Source organism: Punica granatum, unplaced genomic scaffold (genome assembly GCF_007655135.1).
Source record: "Punica granatum isolate Tunisia-2019 unplaced genomic scaffold, ASM765513v2 Contig00650, whole genome shotgun sequence".
NCBI classification, from domain to species: domain Eukaryota; kingdom Viridiplantae; phylum Streptophyta; class Magnoliopsida; order Myrtales; family Lythraceae; genus Punica; species Punica granatum.
Window position 1 is genome coordinate 17,745 of NW_022204492.1, and position 27,839 is coordinate 45,583.

The window sequence follows — 27,839 nt, forward strand, 5'->3', positions numbered from 1 at the left end:
TTACTTTTTGACTCATTAAAAATTTACTTATATATATAATATAATAAATCAAGTTATTAAAAAACGACAACAATGTCGTACCCAAAAAAATAACATAACACTAAGAAAGATTGTAAGAATATGAACAATTTCCATACTCTCCCTTAGAATGTTCAAAAGGATGCAAGTTCATAGTATTTATTTATGTCGATTTCTGTAGATTTATATAGATATGGCTTCAATTAATCAATGTGAATATATATATATATATATAAATAGTTGCTTATATTTACATAAACAGAGATAAATTTGCCTGCATGTATATATTTCCTAACATATCAGAAAACTATGTTTAATATTGGAAACGATGGGTAGCTTTCACCAAATCAAACGTTATTGTTGGAAATCAGAATCAGATGTGCCGACTAACGCCAGGCAACATATGCAAGTTTAGTCGAAAGAATAACGCATATGCTCATAGCTTTGGTTACATACGATACAGATAGAAACAAATGAAAGGGTACCAAAGGATGTCCTCCTCCGTAAAATTGGACAGAACAATTTGGTTATGTTTGTTATGAGATTTGGTGCCTTCTCCCAACATACATTCCACAGTATCAGTCTTAATTTACCATCTGAGGTGTATACATATAAATTCATCAGTCTCTTCTATCAGTTGCAAGACATTAATTGTATGTTCAGACCTGCAGAGTAAAATCCAAATGAATGAGGCGTAGAGTTGCCACGCATGCTCTCGTCTTATAATTAAAATGTTTCAGGTTTGATACCCAGTGAGATTATCTATATTCCTTTATTAATTATTAGTATTTCAATTTCATTGTACTAGCCTCTAATTGGATCTATGTCCAAAGGATCACATCTACTAGGAAAAAATATTTTGTTTAAGTTCGACTTGTAGTGACATATGAAATAGGGGACGGTATAAATTTAACAACACTCTTTTCCCCGGATATGGGCCTCCCTTATAATTGAAAAAAAAAATCCAAATGAATTGAGACATCAAAAGTTAAAGGAAGCTTCCAGATTGCAAGAGGTGTGAAAATTGAAATTCATAATACGGAAAAATATTATATTCATTATTTCTTTTTTTTTTCTTTTATTTGCTTTGAAGGCTTGGAAGGCAAGAAGTGACTAGCACCAAAGGGACGTATCATAGTTAGATGAGAGTTGCGGGAGCATTCTCCCACATGCAACGGTCTCCCCCAACAATTAAATCCTCCCGCATAGTACAGCCGGACAAGAAACTATTAGATGATTTCATTATTAGATGATTTGGGATCACGTCTAAAAGTTTATGATAGATAAATATAATCGCAGTCAAGGATCTTATCGAGAGTGAAAAGAGATATCGATTCCGTGCCAATCAAACAAAATGAAATAAAAAAGTTAATATGGAATTTGAGTCTTACTACCTAGCACAATACAAACTTTTGTAATAGATAGGAGCCCAATAACCCGTAAACAGAAGATTTGACATAGTTTAGAAGCCCGCCTTGTTATCAGTAAGTCTGAGTGTAGAAGAGAAAATAGAACTCGTGGTTACAAGTTCAAACTGCATCTACCTACAAAAAAGTTCAAACTGCGGAAGGCGATACCCAAATCGTGGTCTTGCAAAAATCCGAGAAAGCGGAAAAAGAAGTTTGTCTTGAGGTAATGTTATTGAGAACGGGTGATTAAGCACACGTGGTATATGTAGGTAAGCGAAATAGATAACACGTTGCCATGTGACAACCGACATTGAGAGTGAAAAGATATATTTATCCCACACTGGCCAAACAAAAAAATAAATAAATGGTTTATGTGGAGTTTGGGTCTCATCGTTTAAGAGTCCCCAACCTCTTGATGACCTACATTTTACATACCTGCATAATATATTACATCCTTTTATAAATATGGTATTATATCAGTATAATCAGTATTTTGTGTGTATATATACACACAACTTGTAAGTGATATATATGTATTTCTTGTGTAACGAAAAAGGTGTGACGTGTGCATGAAATTAACTGGTGTCCGTGCGATAATCTCTATATGAATAGTATGACGACAATGCCGTCCTGTTCACCACATTTTCCTCTATTTATCATCCGTTCGTCAATTATGCTTATTGACCCTTCCGATCTTATCTTTTCCTCTTCAACACTCTATATAAGCCTCTTCTTACTCAATCCCCAAAGCCACCCAATACGCATTCACTCAAAAAAAAAAAAACTGAAAGCCCTAACGAGAAAAAGTACTCCGGAAACACCTTCCAGCAAAAACCCTAGTTGCATATACACCCACGGCTAAGCTCAGAATCGACGGCATGAAGAACAAGCCAGCTGGCATTGTGAAGCTCAAGACCGCTGTCGGGAAGCTGAATAAGATCAGCCTGTTACTCGGCAGGAAGCAGGAGTCCTACGACGACTTCGAGGACAGGTTTGGAGACTCCCAGAATGTCCCGGAGGATGTCAAGGAAGGGCATTTTGCAGTAATTGCAGTGGACGGGGAGCAGCTAAAGAGGTTTGTGGTCCCACTCAGCTGCCTGACTCACCCCAGATTTGTTAGGCTTTTGGAGCAGGCTGCCGAGGAGTATGGGTTCGACCACGGGGGAGCACTGGCTATCCCGTGCAGGCTGAGCGAGCTCGAGAGAATACTCGCCGAGGGAGTGGAATCTGGAGACTCCAGTGATGAAGCTGCTGACTGGGTTGGTTCCAGTAAAACTACTGTGCAAATGAATGAATTATTAGTGAAGGCAGTATAGTTGATAGCTCTCGGTAAAATATGATAATTTTGCAAATGTAAAATCTCATCAATTTGATCACGAGAGATGTGGTTTAGTTGACAAATTTTATTATATATGGGTGAAACTTATCTATATTATAAGAACTTGAAACCTATCAAAAGCAGCTACATAACAAAATCCGAATAAGAATTAATTTTAACTAATTGACTGAGGATATCTAGTGATATCATGAAGATAGGAAGAAACGAAGGGATAAAACTTTGGGCTAGTGACTTGATAATTCAGATTGCTGAACCCAGTGCTGCTCTGAGATAATTTTGAAGAATGTGATCTCATGATGATATGTAATAAATAAAATTGCTACAATTAGCGAGAACTATGATACATCTTTTACAAAATTAATATTTATATACCCATTTGTTGCAATTTAAATTTGGTAACTTTCACACGCGGCATGACGGGATAAAATCCCTTAAGATTTTCTAGTGCTGAAATTACATATTTTGTCACAAAAGAGGTTCAAGGGACTAATACATAAAAATAGAAATCTAATTAAATAGAGAGTAATTGATAGTTCTATTAACGAGAATCAAACTCGCTCTTGCATTTTCCTTGTCGAGCTCAATGTGCAAGCTTTCAAGATGGCGGAAGCCCAAAACTCTGCTTTTCTACGTGACATATCATATAACATTTGCCGGGAGCCCGGGTGGGTGGGTGTGTTTGTGGTGAGGCCTCGTGCTAGTGTGACAGAGCTCTTCCTCACAAAATTAAAAGGAAAGGGTTTCAGGCTTGGTCTATTTTTTTTTCTATTTTTTAGTTTCGGATCATGGGCACTTATCCCATTTTCAAGAATTCAAAAGAGAATATTGCGGATCAAAGTATATATTACGAATCGAAGAACTTGATTTTTTATTAGTTATGTTTATCCAATTATATTACATGATGATTTGTTTGTTATAGATTTCTATTTATTATATTTTTAAGAGGTCACAACTTATTTTTATTTCATATTAATTTGTCCAACTGAAAATTACAACATAATTGTTGATAGAAGTGAGAGATCAACGGCCGCATGTTCCAATGATATTATCTTGTATTGATACCAACAAATGTCGATAAATTGTTCCAATTTCGTGACATTATTTTAGATCTTTCGCCCTTTCAAATAAAAGTGAGAAATGGCTATTGTTTTTATTTCATTGTGAACAATAAATAAAGTCATCCTAATAAGCAATCAAAATTCAAGGTGAAGGTGTTGGCGGTGAACTAAATGTTAATCAACATGTATTTGTTTAATTTGTGTTTTCATTGAGCTACCTGTATTCTTAGGTATGTGACCATGCCATAATGTATCATAAAACCCTAGACATGTTGAGCAGTCTACTTACTAAAGTGTCATAATCATTGTTATCAGAATCGGACCGGACCCGGTTCGACTAGCCAGATCGAGAACTGGCACCATGTCTGGTCTGGTTTGCTTAAAAATTCAAATTGTAGATTTGAACCATCGGATCCATTAAACCGGTCGGTTTTGAGCAAAATTCCATTGAACAGGCCGGTTTTATGGGTTATATGAGTTTTTTATTTAGTGTAAAAATTGTCTGATTGTGTAAGAATTTAAACTCATAACTTCTTGCTTCCCATATTAGTATATTACCAACCAAGCCATCACTACTTTCTTATTTTTTAAACTCTACTTTTAAGTATTTATTAAAATTCAATATTTATTTTGGAGTAAGAAATATTAAATATATATATTTTCTTATACTATTCTTATATTTCTTTTTTTTTAATAATATGAATATTTATTTTATTTTAATTAAACGTGCAGTCCGACCCATCGAACTCCCGGTTGGACCCATAAACCCATGAACCCATCCCCCTTCCAGTTCATCATCTGGTCCAGTTCTGATAACATTGATCATAATAATGCGATTGAGTTTAACTTAAATGTGTTGTCCTATATCTTAAATTGGGATGGGTGGCAGTCATTTGTTAATAACATCACCATTCTTCCTCCCCAGGATGGTCACAGAGGCTGCCGTAGCAAATGCAATTTTTTCAATCAGAAATACATCAACTCATCTCAAATTCGTGTCAGAGCCCATTTGGGTGGTGTTGCTGAAAAAAAAAAAATCGGCGCAGCTTTGGTGATTTTAAGCCGCACACAAGAGCAACAACATTGTAGTTTTTTCATCTTCAACAAATGTAGGCTGAGGAAGCAAGAGTGCAGGCTCAAGAGGAAGATATTCAGGTGCAGGCTGAAGAACAAAGAGGACAAGCTGAAGAGTACTAGCTCGACAGAAAGATATTCATGTTCGGATCTAGGATCCTTTGGCTCAGCCTCAGCCCCAGTCGCATGAGTTTATAGATGATTTTATTTTACCAAAAAAAAAAAGGTTTAAGATAGCTGTGACTTGACCTTACTTCTAGAGGAAACTGATGTGATATCGAGGATAAAATTTTGAAAAATAAGAACTTTGACTTGTGTTTTATGTGAACTTTTACTAATTCATAATTCAATATTTGTGACATTTTTCGCCAGTTAATCATAACTTTTGAGTTTATAATCATATTGTTGAGTACCTAGAAATATATTTTCTATTTTATAATTCATACAATTTTGTAACAGATACTTATTTTGAAATTTATCAAAAAAATAATATTTCACCAGAAAAGTTTGGTAAAAATTAATATATTTATATAGGGAAACTTACACCGTATAGCACGGTTTGTCGACTTTATTCATGCTATAGCACAAATCGTTTCAAATCCACACAAAAGAAGAAGAAGAAGAAAATCACGCCATAGCAAGACGTGTATATTCGATTAAAAGAAAAGGTGCCCACGGCGGCATCCCCCCGCCCTCCCCTCCACTCTTACATCCCCCAAACTCTTTTTTTTTAAATATATATATATAAGCTCAATAAAACTTTATTAAAAAGATGGGAACAGATTATGAAAATTAGATGGGAGGAACATATAATCGAACTTAGCAGTTCCCAGGTTACATAGGCAAGAGGACCACCCCAAGATGGATTGTTAATTATCAAATATCAAACATATAAGAATCACAACGAGAGAGGTCTAGAAGCTGAAAATATACCAGACATCACCGCGAGAGGACGAATGTTTAGAATTTAAAGGCTTCACATGAAAAAAAAAATCCAATCGGTTTATAATAAGAGACTGGATATTACAATTTATTTTTTCTTATAAGCTCATTGAATATTAGTAGATGTCATTTGAAATTTTGAGATAATTCTTACGAGAAACATCCGATAGTGCTGCCCAATGCCTGAACCGACAGGTGATAGATCATCCGAATCTCCTATCCAAAACAATTTGGTTCGTTAAAAATGTAGTAGTTTAACATGTTGCAATTGAATTGTCAATATCATGTCCCGCCTGTGGATCAATATACGTACAGTTGGTACTTACTCGGCTAATGCCTAATGAATTAGGTGTCGTCTGTGAGACTGTGACCATAAATGCCTTACACTGTTCTTGATAAAAGGAATGACAAAGCACAACGCATGCCTTTAAGGGAGGGAGAACATAAATGACTTACATTCTTTTTCTATGTTTCCTAACAATATGTTCTGAGTATTCTGAAATTGGGGTAGTTATGTACCTCATTATATAGATTCTAGGTGTCATGAAGTTTATACGATATTCAGATCCACTCATTTATGCTCCAATATATAGATCGGTATTGCAATTTACTATAAATTATCGAAAATAAAAAATCATTAGTCTCATGTGAAAAGGCAATAATAAATAATATGGATTGATTGAAGTGATTCGATACTTTTAGCTTAAATAAGGTTTTGGATTTAAGTATGATAAAATAAAATAAAATAAAAACATTATGGATAGAGTTTTACCCATTAATGATCAAATTCAATTTAAATTGGATTAGTTGAGACTCAATGAGTTTATGAATATCAAAGTATAAATCGAAAGGAAAAAATAAGTAAGATACATGCCATGTACATGTTACTTTTTAAAGATCGAATTAAATAGACCTGCAAAGCGAAATAGAATAGGAAAGGAAAAAGAAATTGAGATACATATTAATATATGCATATCTAGAGACGGACGAGAGGGCTATATATTTGGTCGCTAGGATGAGATGGGATGTTCAATCGCGATGGGATCGGATTGAAAAATCCTAGGGGATTTTTATATCATAAACTGGGGATTGCAATGTGCCAAAATATATAAGTTGGATATGAAATTAAAATGACAAATTTGTCTCTTTTTTTAAATAATATTTTATGACTTGTTTGGTTTGCAAATATAATTTTAAAATCACAACTTTAACTTAATTCTACCCATAATAAAACAAAATAACTCATATAAAGTCAAAAAGTGAGCCTCATTTATCTCATTTTTTCACAACAAAACAAAATAACTCATACAAAGTTAAAGGGCGAGTTCCATTTATACCACATTTTTTTAAAATCAAAATCTGATTTTAAAATTTTATTTTGAAATCAAATGCAGCGTAATGTTTCTTGAAATAATTTTTTTCTACTAGCAATTAAATAAATAAAATTTGAAAATAAATCCAGTAGGCATTGGAGGAGGGCTGCTGGGACTTGTCGTCAGCCACCAACCCACCTCAGAGAACTTACATGGCAATTTGGTAAATCTGGAAAATACTACCCTTGAACGGGGCATTTTCGTCCTTTTGGTCTACAGAATATTCTAATCCGAGCCCAATCACCTCCTGAGCCGGATTTGGGCATTAAAGAATAATTCCATCCAATTCTTGCAAATATCCAGTCCTGATAATCACCAAATTGGATAAGGATTTAAGAAATCTTACTGAATCAAACGAGGCCAAGGTTTGGATACATAGAATCAAACGAATAGGAACGCAAGTTCCTGCTCTGTTTGGATTCATAATTGAATTTTAAAATCTTACTATAACTTAATTCTACCCACAACAAAATAAAATAACTCATACAAAGTCAAAAAGTGGATCCATTTATACAACTCCTTTTCAAAATCAAAATTACATAACTTATACAAAGTCAAAGAGTGAGCCCCATACATAATTATTTATACCACTCTTTTTCAAAATCAAAATTTGATTTTAAAATGTTACTTACAAACCAAACGCAACATTAAATTTGAGATAACCAAAATTTGATAAATTTATAAAACGAAAAAAATGAAACATATATAAATTTGGTAAAAATGAAACAAAATTCAATACATTAAAAAACGAAAAAACTGAAACATATATAAATTTGGTAAAAATGAAATGTTATATATCAATTTCCTTATACTTTGGAAAATTAAAAAAAAATGACCATTACTTTCTCCAAACTTAAATTTTCTAACTTTTCATTACTTTTTTGTGCTTGAATACAATCAATTTTTTAATAATAATTTTTTTCATTTATTTCGTCTTTATCTCATGGAGTAATATAAAGTATAACTCTACTCAAAAGACCAGACACCCACTATTATACATACTTTGAGAATATCTTGATTTAAAGTGAAGAAAGAAACATCCAAATGTGTATTACTCATTATTTAGAATATTGGTATAATTAGTTATTTCCTAATCAATTATCTCCCCTAACCCAAGTATATTTAGGAAGCTTATCTCATTGTTATAAGTCTGAGTACGAAAGTAGAAGTTGAGCTCGTAATCAGTTATTGAGTGTGAATGTTTAAGTGCACATGACACGTATAGATAAGTGCCAAAGTCTATATCACATGAGAGCGCGCGTTGAAATAAATTTTTTGAATATACAAAAATTGATTGCACTCAACATATTATATGAGCTCAACCGCTTGTAGATTTGGGAAAAGTTTACAATCTATATAAATATATATTTAACTATCATGTAATAGACACAACTATAAAGGTAAATGCTAACTAACTTAAGGTCAAAATGGTTTTGTCTAAATAATATTTGGAGTTAAAAAGAATTTTTAAGGAAGATAAGTGCTATATTTAACATACTTGCCTTCATTAAATGCAAAGTTTGGTGGAATTTTGAAGGAAATAAATAGTAAAATAATGAAATATGATGGAATGTTGACGGCATGACTAACAGTGAAAAATATTCCAAAATTTGTGACATATCGTGAAAATATTTGGATTTATTAAGTGAGGTGAAAAATAAAAAAACTGTGATATATGGTATTATTTACCATATTATAAATAAACTAATATTAAATATATCAACAAGGATTACAAATTTATGATATTATGTTATTTAAAATAAATAAATTTATATACTGAAATAAAATAATTATTGTTGAGTATCGTAATTCAATTCATTTTTTCTCCTTTCCGCCCTCTCATCTGACTTGTCTCTTTCTCTCTTTTCTTTTTTTTAAGTGTGCACTTTGATATTTGAAAATTCAGTGGGTTTCAACTAATTCAGTTAAGTCGGGTCGATCCATTAAAAGCTAAAACTCTCTCAACGTGAATTTTCTTCATTCATAAAATTCGAATTCGAGACTTTATTTAAATTTAGCAAATGCTGAACCGCTTGAACTAATCCACAGTCATCTCTCTCTTCTCTCTCACTCCAAAAGATTTTCATCTATCCATATATATATTAGTTGGTCATGCTATCCCATTTCTCCGATCCGATTAAGTGATGGATTGGTTTTAAATTATGGGTCTAAGTAGGGCCGGCAATATTTGACACGACACGATAACAAGACACGGAGTTAAACGAGTATGGGTTGGGATTTTTTGATATTCGGTCTAAACGGGTTGAACCCGTATAACCTGATTATACACGATTAAACCTGTTTATTTAGATGTGTTCAATTGTATTATTTAATCGTGTAACCCGTTTACCCGTTTATCTAACTGAATTTACTGAACTATCCTTACACTAGTCTAACCCTAATTTCGAAATTTCTTCCTTCTATTCCAATTCTGCTATTCTAGACTTCCAGTAGGAGACCAGAGTTAATCTTCGCAATTTCTATTCCAAACTTCGAAATTTCTTCCTTCTATTCCAGTGCGCCTCTTTTGTCTTCCTGCTTCCATATAAGATTCATCTGATTTTCTTCCTGCTTCCACCTTATTTCCTTCGGAATTCGGATCCTTGAGTTGAATCCATCCAGATCCAGCCTCCACCTGAGTCGAAGACGACTTTGACCGTCCGCTCAAACGACCTCCACCTGTCTCCTTCCGCCTTTTGGTCGACAGCATCCAGACAAAGGCGACCTCACCGCGCGACCTAGATCTCCACCTGAATCCTTTTGCCGTTCGCCGTTTGGTCCCATTTCTGGCGGGAACAGCTTATCCTCGATCTGTTGGCCTTCTGGTGAGTACATGTACCTCCCAATCCCATCCCTATTGTTGTTTTCTACGTGTTTTGGTGTTTTACTCAGGGTTAGTACGTCCAATGCTCGTCGTTTGCCCCCCAAGCCAACGGAATCGGACTGTTGCGTGTTCCGCGCTTCCTTTATTTGCTTTGGTCGCGTCTTCGCGAGAGCAGACACACCTTCCCACTTAAAGTAGGCCCAGCACAGCATCGGGAGACTTTGCCTGATCCTCTTGATTTAGATAAAAGGCAACAACCATGCAATTGCAACAGACGTTGAAGATGAATTAAATTCGACAAAGGTCGCTCTTAAGAGCAGCTTGAAGAAACCTCCTAAGAGTAATCCGGTCCCCATTGAGCGTACGAACAAACTCCAAACAATGCATGATGGTGTCAGCGGTGCTGATGAACTTGATGAGGAAAGGAGAAGAGTTCAATGGACAGGTGCCCGTGGCAATGAGCTCATGGAGATTAGGGAGTTCGAACCCAGGTATTCAAACTTTATTATTCAACTTATTTGCAGGGACTGCATATACTCTATTAAACCCACCAATGTGCATTTCCACTTTGGCATATTATGAAACATAATAAATTTCTGAGGAAGTTCTCTAGGAAAGTTTACAACATACAATCTTTGTCCTTTTATTGATTAATTCCACCCTTGTCTTCCCATAATACAATGGTCATCATCATTTACCCGGTCATAATTGTTCCCCCTTTCGGCTCTAGTCAATTGGGAAAGCTTCCAACTCAAAGATGGTGTCCGTGGCTTGTTGCTCTTGATAAAACCGATGCTATTGCTTTTCCATTAGCTAAATTGGCAGCATGTGATCTGTTCATACGTTTTATTTGGTGAGTGCAATGAGAACGCAATAGTTTGACCAGATTGAACCGGGGGGCTTTTAAGTTATTCAGGCAATGGTGGCTGAAATTTATGATGGGCCTCCCAAATCTTCTGACATCCTTCGTTCTTTGGAAATAAGTGAAAGGCAATGTGTCAATATGGTAGACTATTAGCATTCTCGAAAATTACTTGTTGGGAGAATTTTTATTTTTTTATTTTATCTATTGATATTGGAACTGTGTTTGAGAGCATTCACTTGCTACTGGAATGAACTGTCCTGGTAACCCCCGATATCACAATCATACGATTTTCATTTTCCTTTGGATCCCCAAATGTAGGTAAGTAGAAGATTGTTGTAGTACTTTTCCATGTTTGCATTCGATTGCCACTTTCTTCTGTTTCTCCCTTGCTCTTTCTTCACTCCCTTACTATATTTCTCTGGCTAATCATATCTACGTGATTGCAGCGAAACTGGTGAATCAGATGAGGAGTTGGAGAACGGTAATGAAAGGAGTTGTTCATGCACCATCATGTAGTTGGCTTTGTACCTACCAAAATAGGAAGAGGAAGAAACACCTAGACTAGAGCTCTTTCGAGATGCAGCTTCCAATCGATGTAGCGAACTAGTAGAAGCGATCATCAATCACCCTTCAGCTGATTACTAGAGAAACCAGGAGCAAGCTAGAAAGGATACTTGGAGGAGAACCGTTAGCAAAGGAATCTCATTGTATCTATGCACCAATTTTTACAGGTTAATCCAGTCATTTGTCCATAAAAGACCGATGCGGGTTTTTATCGCTGTTGTATCACTGCACCAAGAATCTTTAAAGGGTTTCTGTTGTAGTCACTTTCCAATTTTTGGGTTGTTGTATCGATGTTTCAATAAATGGGTTATTGTTCTCATTCCTTTTCTTGTGTCCCTCCGGGTAACCGGATTAAATGGATAAACGAGTCATGTTAACGTGTCCAGGTAAACGGGTTGATCGGATAAACGGGTCGTGTTAACACGTCCGAGAAAACGGGTTAATAAGATAAACACGTCGGGTTATCATGTCCGGGTATCGATTATAATCGTGTCGTGTATATGTATATCTATTATGACACGTTTCAATAAACAGGTTTAAACGTGTCGTGTACGGGTTGACACAGATATAAACATGTCGTATTCGTGTTTTCAAAACCTGATCCGTTTAATAATCGTGTTGTGTATGGGTTATATGACTTGGATAACACGAATCCGTTTAGACACGACATGTATAAATATGATATGACACGAATTATCACCCCTAGGTCTAAGGACGTCTTGTTAGAGCGTGGGACCTAATGTGCAGATACCGCGAGTGTTTTCTTATTCTATAAATAGCAGAATTAGATATTACAATAATCACGATTGCTTAAACGCAATCGAGAGAGTTATGGTATCCGGGGACCCGTTATGCATGATCATAATTATTAAAAGCCGCATCCCCTTGCATGTGCATACGCATATATACTCATCTCTCTCTGTAGGCGGTAGAAGAGAGGAAAAGGGAAGGTGCGTCAAACGTAAAAGGCCCGGAAGGCCGATATCCCGATTTTCGACTTCGACTTCCGACAATCACTTCAGGTATGCTCTCGATCCGATGACATCAACATGTAAGATCATTGGGCTAACAATTGGTAGAGCCAGTTACATGTCAATTGATTGGGTCGATTAGGAAATTATGGTTTAGGCTTCGAAATCGGATTGTGATTGTTTCAATTGGGTTTATTGTTCTGGCAATCTATTTTTCCATTACTGGTGATGGATGCATGCAAGATGTTGCCATTAAAGTTTGTTTGCTGCAATTTGGTTTGGTTTACTGTCATAAAAACGTTGATTAAGGTTGATGAAGCTCTAACCTCTGCAAATTCGGTTTGTATGACGCACTTTGGTTTTTCTATTCCTTCGCTGCTGTGATTGAAGTTTAATTAAGTTTGGATTTAACGGGTCGGATTGTGGTGGCTGAAAGGTTGGGCATCAATGGCTGCGGTAGCCCTCTGGGCAATCGAAGGAAGCAGCCCGCTTGCACGGTTGTTGCCGTAAGTCGTCGATTGCGGTCGCCGGTGAGTCGGAATCGAAGTCGAGTTACGTCACGTCGTCGGAATCATCGATTACTGACTCATCTGAGTCCGAATCTCGTGGCTTGCAGTTGCTCTCGGTGACTCGATTCCGTCCTCTCTCAAGCCATCTCTCCAGCCCGTGCATGTCATGGTCACGGCCGGTGGCGGCGCAGTCGACGCCGTCACTGAAGCGACGGCCGTGATCTGGGTTGCGAAGTAGAAGGGCATTGCTTTCGGGGTTCAGGGAAGAGTCGGGTGAAAGTGATGACACCCGGACCGACCCGTTTCATTTTTGGGTTTGGACCTTGGCCCGACTCGATTTCAGTTCTGCCCGACCCATTTAGAGCAATCTGGGCTCATTTGGGCCTAAGCCCATTCAGTTAGCTCGGCCCAGCCCGATTCAGGACAAATTGCGCTCAACAGCTCCTTTTGTCAACACTTTGACCAAATCTGTCATAGTTTGACAAGGGCACGCAACGAGTTCAGCAAATCCATTTTATTCTTTACATCCCTTGGGTTTATCTTGACCATCATCATTCCGTCCTGGATGCAATTTGTTCAAGATTTTAATCTGCATCCACTTTTGTGGTATGTCTTCCCTTGCAAACTATTGCACTTTATTTGGATTCTTATGCAATCATAATACTTTGTTATGCATAATAACGTTTTGCTTTGCAGGGTCATTTCTTTTGTTTTTCAAGATCCCCTAAAGAGGTTATCCTTATGTATGTATTGGGCGGCTTTGATATATGCATCAGTTTCAAGGTTTTACCACATCTCAAAGGACAGTACAGTTGAAAGGATTCTTCTTCGAAAGTATTACCATCTGATGGCTGTTTCAATGTTTTCACCTGCTCTGATATTGCAGGTGAATTTACTTCTGGAGAATGCATCCTCATTGCCAAATTTTGTTTCCTCTTCCTTCAGCTATTGTTTTAATATGATCCGATGGCAATGTTCTTGTTTTCCAGCCAGAGTTCCTGGATCTTGCGTTTGGTGGAGCAGTGGCAGTTTTCTTGGTATTGGAAATTATACGAGTAGGTCCCATCAGCTTACGTTCCAATTTTTTTGCTTATGATTCATAATACCAAGCTTAGAGGGTAGTAAATCAGTATGGCTTTCTCATATCTTGTAATGTTCTCTACCACTTTTATTATCTAGGTCTGGAAGATTTGGCCTTTGGGGCAACCTGTCCACCAATTTATGAATGCATTCACAGACCATCGTGACTCTGATTTGCTAATTATAAGGTATTTAAGCCGCCTCCTATAAGCAGGAAACTGTAATTCTTAGTTGCATTTTTGGTGTCCTGGCTCACTTTTTCCTCATATTTTTGTATTGTTTAGCCACTTTTCTCTCTTATTGGGGTGTGCTCTTCCTATATGGATGTCTTCTGGGTACAATGATCGTCCTCTTGCACCCTTCGCTGGAATTTTGAGCCTTGGGATCGGAGACACCATGGTGAGTTAGGTCATTCATTTTGATGTGTAAGATATAATCATTGTTATTGTATTCACTTCTTTATCGAGTTCATTAGAGTTCCTACATCTTGTTTGTCTGCTGAGCATAAAGCAGACAAAAGCAGATACATCTCCTTCTTGAAAAGCCTCGTTCTGATCGCTGGAGATCCCTTTGCTGTTTTATTCCAGGCATCGATGGTCGGCCACAAGTATGGTGTCCTTAGGTGGAGCAAAACGGGGAGTAAGTATTAATTTATTAATCTTCCATGTTAGTGTTATATTTCTTCATATACTTTGCTGACGGTTTTGTACATCGAACGACTTTTTCAGAGAAGACTATTGAAGGCACTGCAGCTGGTATAACATCTGTTTTAGTTGCTTGCTCTGTTCTCCTCCCAGTTTTGACCTCAAGCGGATATATATTGTCACAGGTCCATCTCTCTCTCTCTCTCTCTCTCTCTCTCTCTCTCTCGGTCTGATAACTTTGAATTCTTTTACTTAATATTGGCGAACTTCCATTTTATTGAGGATTTCTTTCGTCATTTGAAGTTTTCATAAGCCCTGGATGTTTTCATGTTTTAATACTTGTAACTTATAATATGCAGCACTGGTCCTCGTTGGTTTTGGCCGTAGTAGCGAGTGGTTTGCTCGAGGCTTATACTGCACAACTCGACAATGCTTTCATACCCCTCGTATTTTACAGCCTTCTCTGCCTGTAGATGCAGCAGCTTCCTTCCACCTCCTAACCATAGATTACTGATCAAGAAGCTCGTAAACTGCTCAATTCTTTCATACGAAACAGATGGAGATGTTTTCACATGTTTTGTATATTAATGATTCTTGTGCTTCTCTTGGAGCACACTTTTTTGTAGATATATCACTCAGAGATATCGAACCCTGCTGTATAGATTCACAAGTAGAGAAAGCATAGCTCTTAGCACTGGTAATATCGAGTTTAGTCCTCTTATATATCAACGCATACGAGTGATGATGTTTTCCGGGAGATTGTAGAGTCGGCAGCATCCAGTTGCCAAGGTTCCAACTGTTGTATTCTGTTTCTGCGAGTAACATTAGTGTAATAATACTCCCTCGGTGAATTATCTATTGAAATCACTTGGTTATGCAAGTAACATTGTGCTGTGTCTGCGTTTTGATGAATTCGACTTCTGAATTAATGACGTTCAATTTGGTTCAAAAGCAGCTCCAACCTACGCACATGATGTACTGACTCGATATTGGACAGGACAACTTTAACCGGTCTCGACAATATCGGACATGGCAACTTTACTGATTCATAATGTACTAATGTTTTTCAGCGCATGCCCGATATCAAAATACGCTCGTTGTAACAGCATTATGGGCACATGGACGTGGGGTTAATACGGCATGTTGACGAAGAGACGAATCAAAGGGCAGGGTGATTTACGCATGGGCACCAACCTAATTATTCGCAATACGGAGAGTTCTCGGTTCGCTTCCTGGGCTTTTGGCTATGTATATTACTGTGCAGTGGGACATATCATCTGTTAATAATGTCTATCGATCACGCTCTCAAAACTCATCTACTAAGATAGTTACTTGGACAGGAAATACTTTATATTGGTGCCAAGCTCGAACACCTCGACTAACAAGTGGGGGGTGACAGGATGGCCATCTAATAGATTCCATATCGATCACGATCAAGTGTAAATGTCAATGTTTTCAGCACACGCGGCACGAAAAGTCTCGGATTATGCTCTTGGTAACAGTATTATAAACAGTATGATGGGCACATAGACGACGTGGGTTTTGTACCATCATGTCGTTGAAGAGACGGATCAAAGGATGCGGTGATTTGGGCGTGGGCAGCAGCAGAATGGCCACGAAGATGCCAATGTGAATAAATGTACCATGATTTATCAGTGAAACACGTGATTCGTCCATTGGTCCTCTTCTTTTTTATCAGAGGAATTATTATCCCACGTTTCCCATCTGTTGCTGCACTTCCCTTTTCAAGTATTCTGTTCCCAAGATTATTTTCGTAACAGTTAGCTACCGACACGCGTGATAATTAACTCGGAGCTCAGTAGATATCTCGGCCTAAAACCGCAAGTGGGACAATGCCCCGACCAAGGACGAATTTACACGTCCTCAAATTGTTCTGTCAGGATTGTGCAGTTTGCATATCCCGTATTGCTGTCTTTACAATACTATATATAATATATAATTGCTGGGACAATCATCAAATCACGATATTTGTCCAAAAATTCAATATAGAGACTTCCCATTCACCGACTATTCGTTTGCCTAATCTTTCAATAACTTTCACTAAAAAATAATTAATATTTCTATCATCATCATCATCATTATTAAGCCAAATTGAAAATATTTAGTTATGGTTAAGCTAATTGAGCCAAATGGGATAATTGCTATGGAGATTATTATTATTATTATTATTATTTAAGCCAAATGGAATAGTTGAAATATTTTTATTGTTATCGTGGTCATCATCATTAAAACTATATATCTATATCGTTATTATTAACCTAAATAGGATAATTGCTGGGAAAATTGTTGTTGTTATCATTATCATCATCATCTTCATTAATAATAATAATATTATTATTATTAGTATTAAGTCAAATGGGATATATATAATTATGGTTAAGCCTAATGGGATAATTACTAGAGATTATTATTATTATTATTATCATCATCGTCGTCGTCGTCATCAAATATACACACACACACATATATATATATCAATCTATAATTTGTAATGCCAAGACGTAAAGTAAAGAAGAACTTGGTTTCACCCTTGTCATTTTTGGCTTCACCACAATTTATGAATAAATATAATTTTAGAATCCAATTAATTAGAATATTTTATTTTTTTGCTTTCAATTCTATAAATTCTTAATTATATTCTTGAAACTGTAATTAGGTTTTTCAATTTAAAAAGATATTGAAATATTTTTGTGAAATTCTCCACTCAAGTAATTCTTATATAATTGAAATTGTAAGGAGGTTTTGAAATATTGAAGAACTATTACAAGTTCTATGTTAGTATTAAATACACTTGAAAAATTTAAAAAGAATGCTAAAAACATATTATTTATTGAAAGGTTCAAAAATAAATTGAGTAAATTTAGTTTTCATTTCTATTAAAATTTGAAGATTTAAATTCTATGATTCGTTTATTTTCGTATAAAATATATAAATCCAAATATATTCAACAATTTCGATATTAAAAATTAAGATCTGTTTTAGAAATTAAAATATTTTAATTAATTACCTTAATTTTAATTAAAATAATTTTATTCATGTGATTTTGCTAATCTTATTTATATAATATATAAATTAATTCTTTTAAGTGAAAATATAATTTTATATAAAAATAAATTATTTTTAATGTGAAATATATAACTTAATACTTTTGTAAATGTAATCATGCAATTATATAGTAACTAATGTTTTTGAAGATCCAATAGGTTTCTGCAAATAATAATCCCGCACAACATGCGGGTACAATGACTCTATATAATGTTGAAAGCAAAACAGATTTCACTCTCATGACTGGTCCAAAGTGCTTCCATCTCGTCACATAAACTCTTAAAGCCATGTTAACCTTAACAAATATAAAAGCTTTTTCGCAGGAGATTGCTAAGGGTTAGAAATCAGTCTGAATTTCTTATCAGTCGCAAGACTGTAAAATGAAACAGAATGATAGAGTACAAATATGAAAAGATAACCGGCCATTCGGCTTAGGAAACTTCAGCCCGTATCGATGCCGATGTTTCATATGGCGAATACAAAATAGTGCAGTGGGATCTAAACAATGACCTGGGGCAACGGTGACTGAACGAACAGGCCAAAACAAATCACTGGGGTAAAGACCAGGGGCCCTCTCACATGTCCAAAAAAAAGAAAAAGAAAAAACATAATAGTATATTAATAAATTGATAATGGGTAGTACCATCCACAGTACATCTTTAATAGTGATATCCTTTCCTTCACAGTACATCCTTAATTTTGCTATCCTTTTCCTTGCCATTCATGTCGCAGTCGATTTTCATGTCCTATCCTGGAAATAATATATTCCCCCCGACATACTCGTCTGATCAACTTCTCATTCTTACCTTCTCACGTTGGTTGTCCTGCTATTTCTCGTTATTTACGTACTCCTAAACGCAGCATAAAAGATGGTTATCGTGTTGAAACGATGATCCTGCATGCATGGTTTGAACTTCTCGTGAATCGTCCTTTTAAAGGGTACGGACACTTCAATCTGCTCGGTCCGCCTATAGTTATATTAAGCCGGTGCTTTCCTTGCCACACTGGCACATCTAATTAGAGAAGAAAAGCTATTTTCATTTTGCATGTTCCAAAATACCAGAAGATCGGGAAGCAAGTACTTTCAGAAGGAAAATCGTCTGCTGGAGATTAACAAATAGAGATTTGAAAAGGCTCGAATCAGCTGCCTCAAGATCCCAGATTCGAATTTCCCTTTTCGGAATCAGAGTTCTTAAGCCAAAGAGTTTTACGCATAGTCAGACATACAGTATGAGGATCTACTCGATTTAGGAGAGCTTTCTAATGCCTTGATGACGGGCGGCTCCCTATGAATTTAGATTGTTATATCAACAAATCTTTCGCCTTTCGGGGCTAAAGGGGATATGACTTTTCACTAATCCGAATCTTCCATATTAATATATACCAACAGAGATATGAGAAATTATTAAGCTTGCGTTTAGTTTTCAAGTTAGATAATGATTTAACTCAACTTGATTTTATACAATGATTATAAGTGTTGATAAATATATTGATGTGTGATGATATATGTATGTATGTATATATAGATATGAAAGTAGGTGGATAATTTATTATTAAAAAAATAATTAGAAAAATATATAAAAAAAGTTATTATTAAATTAAAAAAAGTAATGATTATATTATTGAATCGATAAAAAAATAAAATAAAATTAAGTTAAATAAGATTATTATTTAGAAAATAAACGAAGTGCAAGGGATGCGTCTTAATCGGGTGGAAGAGCGGGGTGGAGCCCGTGGAGGGAGCCGACAAGGTTCGGAAAGTACAGAATCAAGACTCCACTGTCTTGTCACGTAACGACTTAACCCACTACTTAATCCCCGCCCATACCCTGTCTGTCCTTTCCAGCATACCTTCGCAGTCCTTGCCCGCATCTGAAATTTCTATAGTATTCCCTTTCATTTTCTTTTCATCTCTTTTTCGTATTTTCACCTAGCTTTTTCTAATTTATTGTGCTCGGGGACCGATTCAGGAATTTAGTTCAGAAGCATGGAAACCGAGAAGAGTTGGAGGATGAAAGCGAAATCATAAAGTCGAGTGTTAACGAGTAAGATAATTTCGTGAAATAATAAAGGGACAAACTCGACGTAATGTATAGATTTTTCTAACTTCCTAGGGTGCGCGACTGCCTCCGCCTTATAAATCCATCCCTACTTGTGCTGTTGCTGGAGTTGGCAACAGATTGGTGCAATGAAAGTCAAGATTATATGATCATCGAATGTGTGCAATTATCAATTCATCGCCAAGTCCTCTTGTCATTACTGGTATATTCTCCTCGAGCTTGATATCTTCAGATATCCCGACTTTGTCTTGAGACATCGATTGGCATGCGATGTACGTATATGTACGTATGTATGAATGATCGAATAGTCATTCTTATCTGTTCAACATGAGAGAGGGTAAGCAAAAAGATCTCCTTGAACCAATCCAAACATAGACTAGGCCACATTTCCTGCCCCACCAAATATATATAAAATATGTTATTTGACATGTCAAAGGAAAATTAGATCTTATTATTACAACTTGTAAAAGATATTTTAAAGAGAACGCGATATCCTTTTAAAAAATATGATTCATAAATAATCACATTGATTCGAAATAAATTATCAGTAACAATTTCAGAATACTTTTTTGAATCTTACCATTTGCCGAGAAAAAAATGACATATACATCAGCTGGAAGATGGGACTTTTCTATTGAAACAACATCTAACCTTTTGCGGCTCCAAATTGATGCTACTTGGTGCCGGCAGAACATGCTACCCCGCTGTGTGTGGACCATTTCTCCAATCTGAAATATAGCCATCAAATGACGTTGCCCTATATCATTGCTACTTTCTCCGGTTCCCACTTAAATATGCGGCACATGCATGCGTGCATCATGCGGCGCATGATGCACGCATCGGTAACGTGAGAGTTGAGCCTTATATCGGTAACGTGAAAATTTCATAAAGTCGTTCAACCAGTTTTAATCGAGAGATTGGTCGTAAATTATGGCATGTGACTTCCTCAAGGGCCCGAAATATCTCGTTCTAGCTAGGCAAATGTTAAAGGGACCCACAGCAACTTAAAGATGCCCATGTCATTGACCTTTTTCACTTTTTTCTTTTCCAGCTCAGCTCAAGCCTAACGTGGACATAAAATCGAGAGATTGGTCGTACATTATGGCAGACTTCCTCAAGGGCCCGAAATATCTCGTTCTAGCTAGGCAAATGTTAAAGGGACCCACAACAACTTAAAGATGCCCATGTCATTGACCTTTTTCACTTTTTTCTTTTCCAGCTCAGCTCAAGCCTAACGTGGACATAAAATCGAGAGATTGGTCGTACATTATGGCAGGCGACTTCCTCAAGGGCCCGAAATATCTCGTTCTAGCTAGGCAAATGTTAAAGGGACCCACAGCAACTTAAAGATGCCCATGTCATTGACCTTTTTCACTTTTTTCTTTTCCAGCTCAGCTCAAGCCTAACGTGGACATAAAACAGTAGTACATGTTTTGCCTACTTTTTCCTGCCCAACTATAAGGAAGCGATTTCATGTGACAAAATTGAATTATGGGGCGGGTCCCGCTCAAGACAACCTCTTTTTTTTTTTTTTTTTTTTTTTCGGCATGAAGACATCCTCTAACGTGAAGAAAATATCACTGAAAATTGAATAGAGGGGTAAACCCGGTGAAGTTGACAGGATTGAGGAGACAACCAACCTTCCAACGGAACGTTACAGCTAGTCTTCTTAATCTCACGAATCACATCAATCAGACTTTGACCGTGTTCTTGAATGGTACAGTTCTAATCTTATCATTAGCAATATTTGTTGTACCATACCAACACAATGATATGAAGTATCTATCCACACTAAACATGCATGTTTGTTTGAAATTAGAACTAAGGTTGCATTTGATTGCAACCAGGGGCGGAGCCAAGATTTTTATCCAGAGGGGCAAACTTATACTTTTGGGACAAAATTTAAAAATTTCAAAGTTCAGGAGGGCAAAATACTATTTTTACATAAAAAAAACTCATACTTTTGGGGTAAAATTTTAAAATTTCAAAGTTCAGGGGGGACAATTGCCCCCCCGCTCTTTCATTGGCTCCGCCCCTGATTGCAACTTAATTAAATAAATACTTAAAAGTTAGTTACAAGTTAGTTCTATGGAAAAATGTATAGGAAATAAATAGAAAAATGAAAGAAATGAAAGCAGTATAGAGCAGTGCCGCACGCTCTCGTATGACGACCAAGAAGTCACAAGTTCAATCCTCATATTGGTTGCATGTGCTTTTTTATTAGATATGGTCTTGTTTGGCAAATAATTTTTTTTAACTCTACTCCACATTAACTACACTTATCTTCAATTCAACAACATAATAATTATTTTTTTCCTTTTTCTTATTTTTTTATCTTAACTACCATTCAATTTAATTTTTAATACTAAATTCTTTCAACTATTCATACATTTTTTACAATTTAACAATATAATCATTACTTTCTCTCAACTATTCATTACTTTTTTCCACTTTTTTTCATAATTCAATAACACAATCATTACAACCCCAAATAAATATAATTATTTGGAGTTAGAACGAAGTGGATTCTTAACTCCACTCCATTCCCAAACAAAGCCTTAGAATTTTCATTTCTTGCACTAGGTCTCTGGGTCTCCCATGTAATCGAAAAAAGAGAAAAATGAAAGATAATGATTTAATATACTTAATCATTGAGTCAAAAACCACTTAATGAGTAAGAAAAAGATTTAATTTAATGAAATAAGTCAATATATATATATATATATATATATATATATATATGAAAACAAAGTTCAAGCCGAATTTTCACGTCGTCACATCATAAAAAATAAAAAAATGGACCTCTCTCACTTAGCCATGTCATTATAATACAGTATGGAAATAAATACAGATTGTTTAAAATTTTATTATTTAATTATATAGCAGAATATATAGATTGCATACAAAAGGGAAGAAAATATGTAGTAGAATATATAGATATAAATTATATATAGTGGTATATAGCCCACTAAGAACATTAAAATAATTTACTTGGCCATATGCATATATGCCTTCCAAAGTTTACTGGTTATACCATTTACGCTATATCAATATATATTTGCATTCTCATTATCAATGTTGAGAATTTGGAGGAGTATTATGTGTGCAAGCGGCATAAGCTAATATGCACAAATAAACAAGCCAAGCAGAACAGAGCAGCAGTAGACAGAAAGAATATAGGAGAAAATCGTCTGTTAAAGAGCTTCGACCAACACGAGATAAAGCCTCGATCAAGATGTCAAATGAATTTCGATTGAGATGAAATTTTGGTAGCGTCATCATGACTTCTAGGACAAGGTTCTGAGCAGTCACAATTTTGATTTGAATTTTGTAAATGTTGTTTTGGCTGAGTTTGTAACCGCTTTTTTCGGGTGATGAATTTCGATTTTTGTGATAGAAGAGAATGTGTCTCTTGAGTTTGGATCCAAGGGTTTGTCGATGAAAAGCTATGCGTAACCGCTATTGTTTTAGCGAAGTTGATTTAGAGTTCGTCCTGTTGGTTTTTCCCACGTTGCGTTTTTCACATTAAAAATCTCGGTGTTTGTCTATCTTCCTAAGATCATATTTTGATCACACAATGTGGGAAAACTCGCGTATGTAGTTATTCGGTGATCCTTTCCCAACAAGTTTTATCAAACTCTATGCGAAGGTTCTTCTCTGCATTCCAAGTTTTAAGTAAATTTAAATTTCTTATTGATAATATATTTTGTTCAATTAAAATTTCTATGATTGGCTTTATACTGTTTGATAAACAAACTACAGTCAGACCTATACTCTGGGAAGATTGACGGAGTTAGCATTATCTTTTTAAAATTCTTTGATTTTTAAGAATATTTTTCTCGACATTAACTTTTTTTTCCAATTTATACAGTTTTATGATTTCTTTTAGTTGTGACCGCAAGATTTATATTTAAATGCAGTGATTTCTCTAGAAAATTCTTAGAATGAAGAAATTTGTGATACAATTTAAGTCACTTCCATCACTCCCTGTTATAAATTTTATGTTTTTGAACTATTTTAGTGGTCAATAATTCTTTTGCTATAAAGTTTATATTCAAAAATGATGTACAGTATAAACTTTGTATTAATCTAACCTAACATAATTAATTTTTAATATTATTCTTCCCATTTTCTATAGATTTTCTTTTTTTTTTAATCTTATACTAGGTACTATTTATTAGATAAATCTTCAAATTATTATCTTGCAAGATATATTTTATTTTCACTACCGGTTGGTTATACATGGAAATTATATGGTAATTCCATCTATGAGAAATGTACACTTTCTGATCGTTCTGCTCTCGTCATATAATTATCTTAAATAGTATGTATTCCTTTAATATCGAGGAAAGATATTTCATGTATATATGACTTAAATGTTTTTCTATGTGTCTGTTAATGAATATTTATAAAATAAACTTTCTATCTTTGGATGAAAGATCAGTAGTCCTCCAATAAACTCATTTAATTTTCAAGTGAAATAATTTCTAAATCCATAATTTTTTTGAAAAATTCATAACATATTTAATTTAAAATATTAATTTCTATCAAAAGTTATTAATTATTCATGAGCAATGCGTGGGTTTTCATCTAATTTTTACTTATTGGCGCTCTATTCCTCATAAAATATATTTTCATCATTATCATTTATTCTCTCTTCTGTACATTTCTTTTCTTAACTAATTAAGCTCTTAACTTGTCAAATACCACATAAGTATATATTTAAATTTTAAGCATTCAATTTGACATCCACAACTGCCCAGACGAGGCTCCCAATGACCCTTGAGACTATTAGAGGCCTCGTCTAAGGCGATGGCGGCCAAAATCTGAGCCTCCACCGCCCTCTCAACCCAGTCATTTGTTCCCGTCTCTCTGCACGCCCATCTCCCCCGCAAGTTATTGAAAATGCATGATTTGATGATCGGTTAAGTCATTAAAAAAAAAGAGTTTTGTTTTATTGAATCACTAAGTGCATTTTTACTTAACTTATTAAATTAAGTCAATCTTTTGTGCTACAAAAATAAATTAAATCCAACTAAATGCTGAAAAATTATATTTTCAGTATAACTAAAAAATTAATTTTAGCACTTCTCTGGAATAAAAAAACAGATGCTAAGCCTTAAGTGTATAATTTGAATGAGGTGTCTACTAAGGCATAAATATATATAAAGCAGTTTAAAACTTTGTAGCATTATTTTTAGGTAGAGAGATCAATAAGAAATGATTGTTCAGACGATATTTGGCCCCGGCATGTTCTCTCTTAAATGAGAGCAATTGGATCTTCTGTTGGGTCTATTTCTTTCGTCCTATTGGAGACTTTGCTGCTCCACTGAGTAGTTCGAATAGTAAGAAGAGTAGCATCGGTTGAATTAATTGATTAATTAATTAATCATCAGTAAAGAAAATTAAAATTGGGCTATATTGGAATGGCGTCCGGTATGTTCTTTAAATAACTTTGGTATTTGGTGATATGCACACATCATATACAATGTTAAGATTCCATAACAAAATCAATTGAACTAAGAATATGATTAATAAAAAATATTATAATTCAAACAAGTGAATTGCTTAAGCTGTTAGCTTTAACATTATTCTTTACTACGTATAAGTACATTTTTTTTTAAATAACAGTCACGCACCGAGATTGAACATACACAAATAATACTAATAGGTTAGTAATTATGGTAGTGTCCATTTATGGGTCTAAAAACGAAGTAGGAGGTAAAGAACAGTATGATTGGGGGTCTCCAATCATCAACTCTTTTTATTTCCCCATGCAAGTAACGAGGATTTTATCGTTATTTAGGGGAAAAAAAAAGGTAGAGGATACTCAACAATAAATTACAAAGAAAACATAGAAAGGATTCTTTAAAGTAAACTACAACAGAAAAAACAAACTGAAAAACATATAAATATTTACATGATAGCTTAATTTTTCGTTATTTAATGTGCACTACCTAATATTTAAAAATTCAATAGTCAAGTGAACTTACTAAAGAGTCATTCACAGAATTCGAACTCGAAACTTTATTTGAAAGGAAGAAATGGTGAACCTTTCAAATCAACCCACAGTGAAAGCTAGTGTTTAATTTGAACCTCCCACTATATAATGCTACAAGCTCCCTAGTGAAAGTTATATATGAAAAATATTATGATCTGTTAATTCAAAGTATATTCTCAGCTTCCAACGTAAGTGACACTGGGAAATGAATATTCCTATTAGATAAAAAATGGAAGGGAAACTTGTTGAAAATAAAAATGACTTCCATAGCTTCACTAATTTCTAGGTGGGAAAAAAGAAAATAAATAAGGGAAGAATTGGAAGCAACAAAATATCTTTTGTTAGGTAATTTGCTACTTCATGCACATGCATGCATGCATGTCTTTATGGCAAGCCTAATCCATGTCTTCATGAGAAGTGTCGTCTCCATTAAACAAGAGCTATACATCAATGCAACAGTCCTCAATAATGCTATTGAACGCAACCAGAGTGCATTATTAAAAAGTTTTAGATTATTCCAAAAAAAAAAGAAAAGAAAAATGGTGTTAGATTAAATAAAGACTCGAACAAACGTTGGAGTTTACTAAGATTGACTGTATGGTATTCACTAGGATTGAGAAATTAGACCCGTTTAAAAGCATCAAAACAGTCAGGTTACGTAACATTTTCAACGTATGAAGCCCTTCAGGACTCTATAGTTGGCTGATCTAAGCATTAAACAACTGGCAAGATTGGCAAGATTTGCATTCTTGCTTACATCACCTAATAATAAACTCATAAACTCGTCAACCGGGCTTGAACTGAATTAGTCGGGACCTATTAAACTTTCGAAAATCATGGTACACACAGAAAAAAAAACCCATAAACTCATGGACTAACTAGTGAATATATTTTTCACACACATAACAATGCCGCTAGTTGTCGATCTTTATAATTTCGTAATAAATAACATATAATTTTCATGTGATCTATTTGAAGATTCCGTACTCATCAATGTTTAATTACCCAGAGAAATGGGTTCTTTCCGGCTAGGTAGATGAGTTTGAGTGATAGCGCAAAACTGATAGAAAAATCAGCAATGCCAGCATATATATATATATGTATACATAAATATATATGTATATGTATATATTGTTGGCACGCCATCATATGAGATATCACAATCAGTGATACGGCCACCGGCGATGAGGGTATAGTGGTAGGCACTAATACCAGTAGTTTGCTCCCCCTAGAAGGGAACTCGTGAATGGACCACCTTTAAGCAGCTTTAGAATTAGATGTGAAACTATATATATATACACACATATACATATGCATATACATATACATATATAACGCGAAAAACGATCAGCTACTGACCATATATTACTGGAAATGACTAATAGCTAGAAAGGAGAAGATGTGTTCGTTTAGTGCATGCAGGTGCTGCAGAACCAAAATATTTTGCGCTCAATTCTCATAGATCGAATTAAGAAAGCTTAATGCAATAACACTATTCGTCCTTGATCGGATAATCCGTACCTCTTTATTTCCGTCCCCGAATCTCATACTAAATGCATCAAGCTCTACAAACGAAAATTACCTGATAAGGGAAGAAATTAAAATAACTTGAAATGGAAACTAATCTGGATCAATCCGCTTGGCAGCATGGGACGAGATGCATGTAGACTCTCACATGTTGCCACACTTTTTACACCTCTTCGTGTAAAATTATAGGAGAAGTTAATCTTGCAATTTTGGAAGATGATATATTAAAAGTTATTTCATTCCAAATAAAAGCGCTTTCAAAGACTCAAATTTATAATATCTTCCTTATGGGATTTGAAACTGCTTACCATTCGATTAATATTTTATCAATTAAATTTTATATATTTTCAAAGTGGAACAGACAATAAATACTGTGTGAATATTACTTGCATGCTTGAAAGAGTAGCGCGCAATCAAATATAGTAAAAACCCGAGCTCATAATAGTCTTAAAAGATTGCACTTATAGACATCTTGATTGAATGTTACTCATCTATGATATATAAGTAACATTTGC

At 35.1% G+C, this 27,839-nt stretch overlaps 2 protein-coding genes across 4 annotated transcripts; both read left to right on the forward strand.

Annotated features, from left to right (window-relative positions):
- Positions 1-2,012: 2,012 nt before the first annotated feature.
- On the forward strand, positions 2,013-2,833 carry LOC116191993 (auxin-responsive protein SAUR40-like). Its single transcript, XM_031520371.1, has one exon. It carries the CDS (start codon positions 2,306-2,308, stop codon positions 2,741-2,743), a length of 438 nt encoding a protein of 145 aa, XP_031376231.1. The 5' UTR covers positions 2,013-2,305; the 3' UTR covers positions 2,744-2,833.
- A 9,448-nt stretch (positions 2,834-12,281) lies between these two features.
- Positions 12,282-15,556, forward strand: LOC116191997 (dolichol kinase EVAN-like). Of its 3 annotated transcripts, none has more exons than XM_031520375.1 (9): positions 12,350-12,488; positions 12,874-13,552; positions 13,643-13,832; positions 13,936-14,001; positions 14,126-14,214; positions 14,311-14,425; positions 14,614-14,665; positions 14,755-14,855; positions 15,030-15,556. In XM_031520375.1, exons 2-9 carry the CDS (start codon positions 13,512-13,514, stop codon positions 15,141-15,143), a joined length of 768 nt encoding a protein of 255 aa, XP_031376235.1. In that variant the 5' UTR covers positions 12,350-12,488; positions 12,874-13,511; the 3' UTR covers positions 15,144-15,556. The 3 variants fall into 3 exon arrangements, with proteins under 3 accessions (XP_031376234.1, XP_031376235.1, XP_031376236.1); XM_031520376.1 differs by having other exon boundaries at positions 13,723-13,832; XM_031520374.1 differs by lacking the exon at positions 12,874-13,552 and having other exon boundaries at positions 12,282-12,488.
- The last annotated feature ends 12,283 nt before the right edge of the window (positions 15,557-27,839 follow it).